This window comes from Zonotrichia leucophrys, chromosome 2, assembly GCF_028769735.1.
Source record: "Zonotrichia leucophrys gambelii isolate GWCS_2022_RI chromosome 2, RI_Zleu_2.0, whole genome shotgun sequence".
NCBI lineage: Eukaryota > Metazoa > Chordata > Aves > Passeriformes > Passerellidae > Zonotrichia > Zonotrichia leucophrys.
The window spans coordinates 25,680,955-25,691,952 of NC_088171.1; the positions used below are offsets into that span (position 1 = coordinate 25,680,955).

Genomic DNA, 10,998 nt, shown 5'->3' on the forward strand with positions numbered 1-10,998 from the left:
TAGTCAATTTTCGCACTCTTCAAAACTGAACAAAAGACAACTATTTTAGAGTGCAGAACATACACTGATGGAACATTCCCCATTCTCATCTCAAAATGCATACCCTCCTAATTAAAAAGAGTAAGGACATGGCTAAGGTGATGCACTGATTTTAGGTACTGTGTAAGCTCTCAACCAATGCAACATTAAGCATAAGCAGATCATTCTTCCAGTGTTTCTCCCCCCTGCTGTACCTGACATGGTATGAGTGTTTGTGTTAACTCCATTTCCTAAGATTTAAAATAAAAAGCCCTTGCTTGCATCAGACTTCTTAAAAACCAAAGACACAGACAAGCATTTAAAACATTTTATTATAAAACTATTTCAACATCTACATCCAAGTTAAAAGACTTAAAATTACAGCTCTGCTTTTAGAATAAAAAGTCAGTGAATGCTGCAAAAGGTGGAGTAGTAGTAGCATTATCTAGGTAGATAGCCTAGATACTACACAGATTTCATGTGTGTTCCTTAAGTGCTTCACAACTTCTGCCTGCATCATGAATGTTCCACAGCTTTGCTCTGCAAGCAGCATCACAAACATTTTTGCAGCACACATGTGCCTCAGCTGCTTTGAACTAAAGCAGCTGTGTTACAAGTGTACCATCAGAGCATAACTCAGGTTCAAGCATTACTGGATGCAGACAGAAAGGTATAAATTGTGTGTACCTAACAACAATGACTGTTTTGGTATGTGTTTGTGACCTTGTATTCCATTCAAAAATCAACAACTATCAATTACTTTTGATAGTGAAAGCAGCTTTTTTACACCTGTATATTCTAGACAAAGGTATTTCCTTTTTATTAGCCATATCATTCACTGAGCTGAGCTCAGATGCATGATCTGGTAACTTTTGGTGACTGCAGCTTATTCACCAGGATAAAAACAGCCTAGATGCAGTACTAAGATCATAATGCTCAGCAGTTATCATTTATACATCTAAAATTAGTTTTTAAAATAAATGAGGCATATCAAAATATATTTTATTTTCAATGAGAAATATATCTCAACAGGACTTCAAGAATGCAAAGGTAGTTTCCTATTGAAAACCATTTTAGATTCACAGTAGAATATGGAGTAATTTTCTGCCCTACAAATAGAAATCTCTAATAGAAAACTGTCACACTGAGCAGGATGTTTTACTGTATTTGTAACTTTTTGCAAAGGATCACAAACAGAAGATAATATGATAATTAGTAAAAAAAATAATTTCAAGTAATATTCTACATCCCTGATGAACTTTTGACTGGCCAGCTTGGCAACATCCACTGATTTAGCATCTGTTAAAGTCTACCTTGCTTACAAAAGTGAAAACACACAAAGATGGGCAAGGAAGAAGCTTACTGAGAATGGAACATTTTCTGAACAACTCTCTCTCACTGGCATTTTTCCTGTGGGATTGCCCCTATTTTGCTCTTCATAAAAGCTTTCCAGTAGTTTTTAGTGTTGTTTACATTCTGAAACATTTCCTAAGCTCTTTCCATTGCAAGGAACAGTTCTTAGGATAATTTTTTACAGTTCCAACACCACTCCTGAAAACCTTTCTACAGACCTTCAGTGCTCAGCTGCAGCTTTCAGGGTACAGATTCCCTATGTACATCTTTGAGCTGATGTGGTCCAACACAAATTTGAAAAAGATAATTTGCAAGTTGACAATTTGAAATGGTGTTGTGACAGTTTGAAATTGACAATTTGACAATCTGAAAAAGACAATTTTGGTTTAGTGTACTGAGCCACTAATCTAACAGCATAACAGAAACAAGCCACAAACTGTATTTTAAACATGCTGTTCTTCACAACATGCTTATACAATACACATCACCAAAACCTTTCTGTTCAACTTGCAATGTCTGACCTCAGTTCTTGCTAAATCCTAACTGACTTGGCACACAATCTCCAGAATACAGGGACAAAGGCCAGATGTACCCTAACGTTAGAGCTATTATAACCAAGTAGCTTTCCATTTCTTTTTAGTAGGTCTTAAAAATATCCTGATTTTCTTCTTCATTACCTTATGCATAGAAGCCCTACTTGGCTGATTTCCCATGAACAGTTTAACATAAAATATCTAGCAGTGTGACTCAAAGAGCAAGGCATCACTTAAGATGAAGATCACTTAAGAATTATTTCTGGAATAGCTTTTTTTTTTTAAATGGGACTTCCTTACATATGGCAAACACTTTGTCCCTACCTCCCAGGCTCCCCCTCTTCCAGTCAGGCTGTACTTGAATGCTGTTTGTATCTTGCTACAAGACTCCCATGTTAAGTAGATCTTTTCCAAATATTATAAATACAACTTTAAAATATGGATGCTATCTATCTACCTGAGAAATTCTGTAATAAGATAAACTGCTGATAACTATTCTAATAGAAAAATATGCATCAGCATAACTCGTTTATCAGTCAGTATTAAGAATTCAAGCATTAAACAGGATTTAAAAATTGCACACCCCTACCACACCAAGTCTTTGATCATAGTAAAAAAATAGCTTGATTTTTCTCTATACACAGCTCTTCTTTAAAGACATATGTGCTCCTATTTTCCTCATTCTGAAGTCCACAGCAAGGTTTCAGATTCAGTGCATACAGCCTACGTTTATGATACTCTTATCTTCTTTTTCTTCTGCTAGTCCTGAAACTTGCTTGTTTGAAGGTAGATGAATACTTCCAAATGCTGCTCTTGAAGCCAGCTTGATCCCCTGGGATGTCTCGATATCAGCTTCTCTTCAGGAAGCTGCACTCTGCTTTGCCATATTCTTTGGGTCTTTACTTGGGACACACCAGTCATCTGCCTCTGAGGTAGCCTGGTAATGCTTGGAAGCTGATTTGTTAAAAACTGGGAGTTTTTCTATTGATTCTGTTGATAAGGCCTAAAAGTCAAGAAGGAACAGGTTAATATCTCTCAATAATGTCACTCAGCAAAAATTCATTCAGCATGCCTAAAGTGATACTACAAAACAAAGTTTATCTGCACAAATGTTTCTGCAATAGGTGTGGTAGTTTATGTGTTTCAGTATCTATGATTGGTTGGGTAATTTGGTAGAACAACTGCAGTAACATCTCATCCTATTTATGCATTTTTCATAGGCCTTAATCAGTAGGCTCTAACATGTTTTCAAGATAGTCCAGGAATACATGGAAAAGGACTTTGATTTGCAAAATTCCAGTGAAAATTTTTCAATAGAAGTGTTATTTATATATATATATATATATATATATGTATATTTATATATCTGAACTGTCTTTTCCTTTCCTATTTCTGCTCTTGATTGTGCTTCAGTGTTTTCAGTTTAGCAAGAGGAATTCAAAGCAAGTTTTTCCCACTATTAGGCACAGAAAATAGAAAACAGCATGTAGTGTTGTTTGCATGTGTTTGAACATGTGTTTCTCATAGAAACAGCAGTGCAAGTTACATGCCTAGTGTTCAAAATTACTGGTATCTGAATCCCACAGAGGGGCTATATGGCAGATGTTGAGTAGCACCTTGACTCCTTAAGGATTTAGTTTATACAGACTTTCTGGTTTTCAGAGTAAACAAAACCAGATCTGTTGCTCACACTTCACTCTCTTCAAGTACTTGGTATTCCACAAACAAGTAGATAACACCTTAACACAATCTGAAAACCAACAGGGCTCTCACTAGGAGTTGTTCAAGTAGACTAGTTAAAGCTAAGCAACTTTTTTTGATACCAGTTAAAAACCAGTTACTAAATCTGTAATGTCTCAAGAAAAAACAAGAGGTACTCATGAGCAGAGAATCTGTTTACCTTAAAATGGTAACAAGTAGTTATCCCACTGCATTGATGGTAGTAATCTTTTATGTAACTAAATTTAAATACATACCTTCAAGTAGATGATAGCATCTGTTCCATAACCACATATGGAGTAAAGATTTAGATCTCCTTGAAAGTACTTAGCATACAGACGAGAAATTGGCAAGCCATACCCAAAGCCAGCCTAAAAATAAAGCACAATATAAAATTAATTATTTTTTTACTAGCTCAATGGCTTCAAGTTAAATAGCTGAAAAGTCTTCAGAAATTTTTAAGCTGTTAAAAATCTTTTGAATTTCCTCTTTTCTTAGAAGAAAACATAAATCTCTAATCAGTTTCATTGAGAATGCTGAAGCTGACTGTTAAAAACTCCAAGTCACAAGAAAAAAGATCTCCATGGAAGAGGGAGGGTCTATACATATGTCCCACTTTAGCACATTAGATTTCAGTTTTTTTCCCTCATTTGTTATTGCTAGTACAGCTTGATTAGTAAAAGGAGCTTTCTACTGGGAGATAAACATAATAATCTAAAAGACTGTTCCAGTTGTGCTTTCCTCCAGAAAGACTCCATGATCTACAGTAAGTTTGAAGACTGAATGGAGAGTGAGGACAAAGAAAATTAGTGTCATTGTAATGCACGAAGAAAAAAAATTTGGGCTTTAGATTCAGGTTGTAATGTTCTTCTTTATGCCTTTAAAAGTATATTTTTGTCCATTAGGCTAAATACTAAAATTCTGTTTCAGAAAGTGTAAATAATTCATACTTATGGGACACAGTAAATCTTTGAATACACCACAGAACAGTAGGATGGACACAGTGCTTCATTATTAACCCACCAACACTTACAACACCAAAATTGCAACACAAGTATTGAAAGTATCTTACAAGAGGGGTATTTCGAGAATCATCCACATTCGGCCTTGGTGCAGTGGAATACATGTAGCTAAACAGCCGCTCAATTTTCCTCACGGGAACACCACCTCCCCGGTCTGAGATCTGATTTAAGGCAGAACAAAGTTAATAACAAGCATGCACTAAGAATGGTATTTAAAATGCTGTTATTTGAACACACCTTTCCAACAGTCAGAAATGCAAAGATTTGTTTTACAGCACATTATTATTCAGCTAGATAATTGTGCTACATGGAAGCTCACATCATCAAGAGAATGCTCTTGTGCTCATGTACAGTGTATTCGACCTGTTCTCAGAGGCCAGATCTTTTAATAGAACCAGCTATGCATGTATAATAACAAACATTACAGTAAGTCCATTGTAGTAGGCCAACAAAATACCTTGATTGCCAGGTCTTCTTTCCCAAGAACAACTGTCACTTCAACTGGAGAAAGAGTGGAACTGTTTTCTTGGAATTCAACAGTTGCTCTCATTGAATTCTATGGAAAAGAAGGTTACTGTGATCAGACATTGCTTAATCCATGCACTTCAAACCAAATCTCTTCTACACAGAGGCAAAATTATCCTCTACTCCTATCAGTGCCTGGTTTCCAAGGGACACACTTAGCATTTTGGCATAATGCGAGCAGATTTATCATCATTTAAGGTGTGAGAGGAGGTCTCACAATTTAAAGCATCTATGCATAGCCAAGACTCTTCTGAGTGAAAGATTACAACATTCTTGCCCAACATCAACTCAGGCACTGTAAATTAAATAATATAACTCCCTTAAAGTCAACAGGTTTCTGGAGAAGAGCAAAGTTCAGCAGTTGCTAAAGGTTGCCAGACTTCTGTATGTCATGTTGGCAGCACTAAAGTTCAGCTGCACTCACTACTCCTTAAAGACATTGTCCATTTCACAATGGAAAAGGCAGCAAGGCAAACCTGCAGATGTAATCTCTAAAAGCAGAAGGCTACTGGTGGCCACAATCCCACATCCCACTTCACTCTCTCAGTCTATACTAACATACCTTAAAGAGCTCAAAAAGCATGTGAAAAAGATGAGATGGAACATATACAATGTTAATTGGTTCTCCTGGAGCTTTTCCTAAAGGAAAGGAAAAATAAAAACACTTAAGTGTGATGATACTTTTCTATGGTATCCAAATTTTACAATGAGCAAGTTGCCAAAACAAACAAAAAAATAAATCAAGTTTTACTTTTGGTTTTCCCCCCTCCAAAATTGGCTAACAGCTTTATGCATTCATTACAGTATTTACATTACAATTTCCACTTGCTTAATAAGTTTCTTTTCAAATAAACAAATAAAAAAATCAAGTATTTATTCCCCTTTTATTTATAAAGAATTTCAAACATTAACCAGACTGCTGTGACCAGACACATGCAGGCAGCTCAGACCAGACCCAGCATTTCTGTCACAAGCCCCAGTTCCTCACTCCAGATATGGAGGTCCTCTCTAGCAACTTCTCATATTACTTTAGGTACAACTTTGTCTGACTTTTCTCAAATTTATAAATGGTACCTCAAAAATGTTGTGTTTAAGGTACACCAACATTTGAGTCCTAGCATGGGAGGTTAAATGAGTTGCCTATAATAGAAAATGGAAGAGGAACTAGCCCAAGCCAGATCAACTGGTATGTGCCCTAAGGTTACAGAATTAGGAGACCTTTTCACTCAGTTTTGGATACTCATAGGCTCTTATCTTACCATTCACTTGAGTAAGTTTCAGTTCTGGAGATGTCAAGTAATACTGGTCACACAACATCTTGGCACTCTCATAAGCATCTGAAATAGTAATTTAAATAAATTATATAAAGTATAATATCAAGCAATGTAAAAATTCATTCAAATGCAAGGCAAAATACAGCTTTTAACCACCTTAGCTGCTAAGGTGTTCAACAGTCGAAGTCTGGAATGTGTCTCAAGGGAATGATAACATTGCATCCACTGTGTGCACTAAAAATTGAGAACAATGGCAATTACAGAAGCATGAGCAAATCTTTGTACAGTTTGATAATTGTGTGGAACTGATACATCTGTTATCTACCAGTTGGTAAAGCCAATCTCAACATCTCAGACAACTTAACTCCTACCTCATCTGTCACTAGCTAGAACTTACTCCAACATGGTTTTTTTTACTGCTATTTTGTATTTTAAATTCTGTCCTCTAAAAGCTCATGCTTTGATAAGACTGCTTTCAGCTATTTCAATTAAAGCCAGTCAGCATCCTCTGCAACTGAAGCTGGTTACCCAAACTGCTTGCAGTCAGATACAGACACTGATCAGGAAGAGAAACTTCAAAGCTCTGAGAATACGCACCATTCACCACTTCAACAACGTCACAGCAAGGATCAATACTTCCAATGTGCCTTGGGTGCCCCGAGCCAGATTTATCATCAAAAAGAAGAGCTGTTTGACATGAGGACAATACAACATTTAATTCCAAATACTGGGTTATAAAAAAGCCCCAAAACTGAGACTAATGCAGTGTGATTGCAACATATAATTACATTAAATACTGAATATTGTTTATGCCTTTTATGAGTTAAAGTACTATCTACTGTCAGCAAACTATGTTGGCTTTTCTGTAGCTCACATCTAAAGGTTTTTCAGACATAAAGAACGATATCCCTACATATTCCACAAAATAGCTATTTCAATTGTTCTTTAGTCTAGAAAACAAGTTTTCCCATTACTTTCTTAAGTGATAGATTCAGTTTCTAACTTTTCAGTGTCACACAAAATCATGTAAAGCAGTTCCCCAGCAGTTTTAAGAAGTGTTTACATTAACATGTTACTCATTAGATTGAAATTTTTTCTCAGGTAAAAATTTCTACTTACTGTGTTGGTTCATTAGCATCCGGGTAGAAATACGGCTCATGTAAAAACGATCCAAAAAATACTGGATGTTTTGATTGGTGACAGGATCCACTTTAAAAGTGTCTTTGTATTCAATTACTCCTTGTGCCATTGTAGGAACCACATCATGATGTCTGTTTCGGACTCTAATTAGAGTATCTATAAAGCTAGGTTAAAAAAAATCTTTTTAGAACATTATTCTCAGACTACATAGAAGCAAGCTTTGTGTAATGTAATTATCTAATCTAGCACCAGCACAGATAAGTGCTTAACAGCATTAATACTAAAATACGGTGCAGGTTTTTTTTACTCTTTTGAAAGTAATTTTTTATTGATCTAACACAGAAGTATTTTGCATTTTTAAAACAAAAGGTATAATGAGCCATATCAAATTCACCCCCTGTTTACTCATTTATTTGAGCAGAGGAAAATGCAAGAAAAGGAAAAAGATCCCAAGCTGATATCTTGGAAAAAAGCAGAAATATGACTGCAGAGATAATATTTTTTCTGTATTTCTCTGTCATGACAGTTCAAAGAGCAACATGACCTTGAAATTAGGCTGCAACAGGTCATATTTATTTGCAGCACTGCTAGACATGGTCAGAGATTTCAACCAGCTTGTTCTATGCTCAGCTCTTCCTGCTAGATTATCAAATTCAGCTCATCGTGGCTGTTAGTCTAAAGTGAATATACTGTGACAAGTAGAATGTGAACTAAAAAGTTCAAAGAAAAACATGAAAAGCTTACTCAGATAAGACTTTTTGGTCATCTGGGCTTTTCTGATGGAATTCAATCAACTCCTTTAGGCTTTGGATGTACCTATTGAAGAAGAAAAGAAATATTGCTAGATTAGTAAAAATCAAATTAATAGCATATATCAAAAATGTTTGTGCACATCATTAGTCCTAATAAGTCATCTAGGAGCTTTAAGTATCTTTGAAATATCCAAGTTACAACCAACAATGGAATGACAGATGGACATTTCTTGGCTGCCTGAACTCCAGAAGTTTTCAGTCTTTCTTGTGCCTGTCACCAGAAATCTAAGCCCTCCCTTAAGGTACACAAGATCCCCTTATTATTCTTTACAAGATATGCATTTCAGAAGAAGATCCAAATGACAATGCCAATCAGGAATCCACTTAAGCAAAATTTTTCCAAATCTGATCAGCTTTGGCAGAAGCTAAGTAGCTGAGCCGCTTGCACTAACATCTGACAGCCCTGACGCATACAGCAAAGGCCCAGCAGTTTGCTATATTAAGAAGAGTTTTTAGATCTGACTCTAATACTTCTGCTCTTTATGTCAGCCATCCTGGCAAATGATGCAACTGAGCCAGTAAACAAGGTTAAATCAGATTCAACCACTGTGTCAACTGCAGGGATTATGGTAATTGAATTTCAAACACTTGTTGCACAGGTCAAGACAATATACTTTGACATAGAAGCTCAGTTAGTAACTCCTTCAGTGAGAGATCAAAACAAGTACATAGCCTGCTTTCCCCTTTCGTGTGGGTCCAAGAGTCTGTAATGCCGTATGGAAACGGAACACGTTTTCTTTTCTCCCTTCTCTATTTCAAACTGTTAACTCCCTGCCCCCCGCACCTATTTAAAGATAACAATATAATCATATTGGTTTGCAATTTAATTTTAGTATGCTAGAAAAAGAAAGTGTGTAACAGCTTGCAACTCAGATTTCATGAAGGAACTGTATTTCTACTGTATTTTGTTATACTTTCTACTATTCAAAGAAGTCTGTATCTCAAAGCTGTGTAACTTTGCATGCTGAATTAGAGCAGTTCATACTTACCAGCTTCTTACTAATTTTACTGATGGAGTGCTTAGTAATTTATCAGGAAGAAGATCAATTTCTTTCAAGATGTTTGCAAACCTCACAGGAAGTTCTTGTCGCAAAAATGCAAAAGAAGTTCTCTCACATCCATTAGTCGAGCCTATGAATAAATCCAAAACATAGTTTTCGCTTAAGGGAAGTTTCAAGATAGAGATACAGATTGCTGATTTCCCATGAACTTCAGGACTCTATTTCTCTGCAATCGTGAGGTTTTCACTAGCCGGCTCATCTAAGAGTTAGGCGTTATATGTTTATGCAGAACGCTGTTTACATGACAGTAAGACACAGCGTGTTCCCGGACGGAATACTTGTACAGCGCCCACTTAGACACGAGCCTGAATTGTAATCCCCTAAGAAGCGCTCCGGCCGCTGTAAACAGGAGGTTGCTCGGGGTGACGTCGGGCAGTATCATGTGCGCACAGCCGCCAGAGCGATAACGGGAGCGGGAACTGCGCGTTCGCTCCGCCGGAGGCTCCTCCCGCCTCCGTGTGCGCGGAGCAGGAACGCGCCCCGCAGCCCGCGTCCCCCTCCGTGCCCGCACGCTGCCAACACCGCCGAAGCAGTGCTGGAGCGCATCTTCAGCTCTGCTGGCGGCACCCGCAGGTCTCCAGCCCCTGACACCTGGCCGGCGGGTAACTGCGGCCGGGGGTGCCCGCCAGAGGCGACCGCCCCGCTGCCACCACCACCGGGGCTGGGAATACCCGGCGTGCCCGCTCCCCTCCTCCGCCCTGGCGCTGGGCAGCCGAGCCGGGGGCCGGCAGCGACTTCAGCGCTGGCTGAGCTCTGAGCCCTCCGGGCGGGGATCGCCGCCTCCTCTGTCCCGCAAAGCGCCGCTCCCGCGCCCCGCCCGCGGCAGCCCCCGGGCTCGCTCCTCCATGGGGAAACGAGCCTCCGAGCCCCGGCTGCCCCCCAACATGACCTCCCTCCGCTGCCCCCGACTCTCACCGAAGTCCAACAACTGCTTGATGGAGAGCGGGGAGGGGGAGAAGCGGGAAAACTGCTCCACCTCCTGTGGCAACCGGCCGCTGCTGCTGCCGGCGCTGGCCCCTGCCAGCGGGGCGGCGCTGCGGAGGGCGATGCGGGCGGCCTTCATCGCTGCCGGGCAGGCAGGTGCGTGGCAGGTAAGCGATCGCTGGGAGAGCGAGTGCTCCGCGGGCTCCGGGGCTGTCACCGTCCCCTCGCCTGTGGCAGGCGGCCTCACATGGCGCCTCTATTTACAATCGCAAGGGGGCGGGGCTCCGGCAGGCCGCGCCCCCCGCGCCCCTCGTGACGGCGCTGGCGGCGTTCCCTGTGCCCGGCCCGGCCCGGTGGGCACTTCGCCAGCGGCACGGGCAGTGCCCGGGGTGCTGGCTCGGGGGGCACCCGCGGGGCCAGGGCACATGGTGCTGGGTGTTGCTGCTGCGCCGCTCGCGGTGACCTTGTGCATCAGGCAGGGGCTGGGCGAGGCTGGCAGGGTGCCGTGCCCAGCCGCGGGGGTGCCGCCCCTCACGGGCTGCGGGGTCCGTCTCTGTGCGGACTGTGCACCCAGTGGGCGCCAGGGCTCGGGGGAAGCGGTGCAGGGCACCATGGCC

General features: G+C 40.4%; 1 protein-coding gene across 1 annotated transcript; it reads right to left on the reverse strand.

Annotated features, from left to right (window-relative positions):
• Positions 1-338: 338 nt before the first annotated feature.
• On the reverse strand, positions 339-10,604 carry PDK4 (pyruvate dehydrogenase kinase 4). The gene is made up of 11 exons (XM_064704339.1): positions 10,373-10,604; positions 9,386-9,527; positions 8,329-8,400; positions 7,564-7,748; positions 7,042-7,131; positions 6,430-6,507; positions 5,733-5,809; positions 5,103-5,201; positions 4,696-4,806; positions 3,881-3,994; positions 339-2,907 (listed from the first exon to the last, which is right to left on the reverse strand). The coding sequence occupies exons 1-11, from the start codon at positions 10,518-10,520 to the stop codon at positions 2,764-2,766; spliced, it is 1,260 nt and encodes a 419-aa protein (XP_064560409.1). The 5' UTR covers positions 10,521-10,604; the 3' UTR covers positions 339-2,763.
• Between the last annotated feature and the right edge of the window lie 394 nt (positions 10,605-10,998).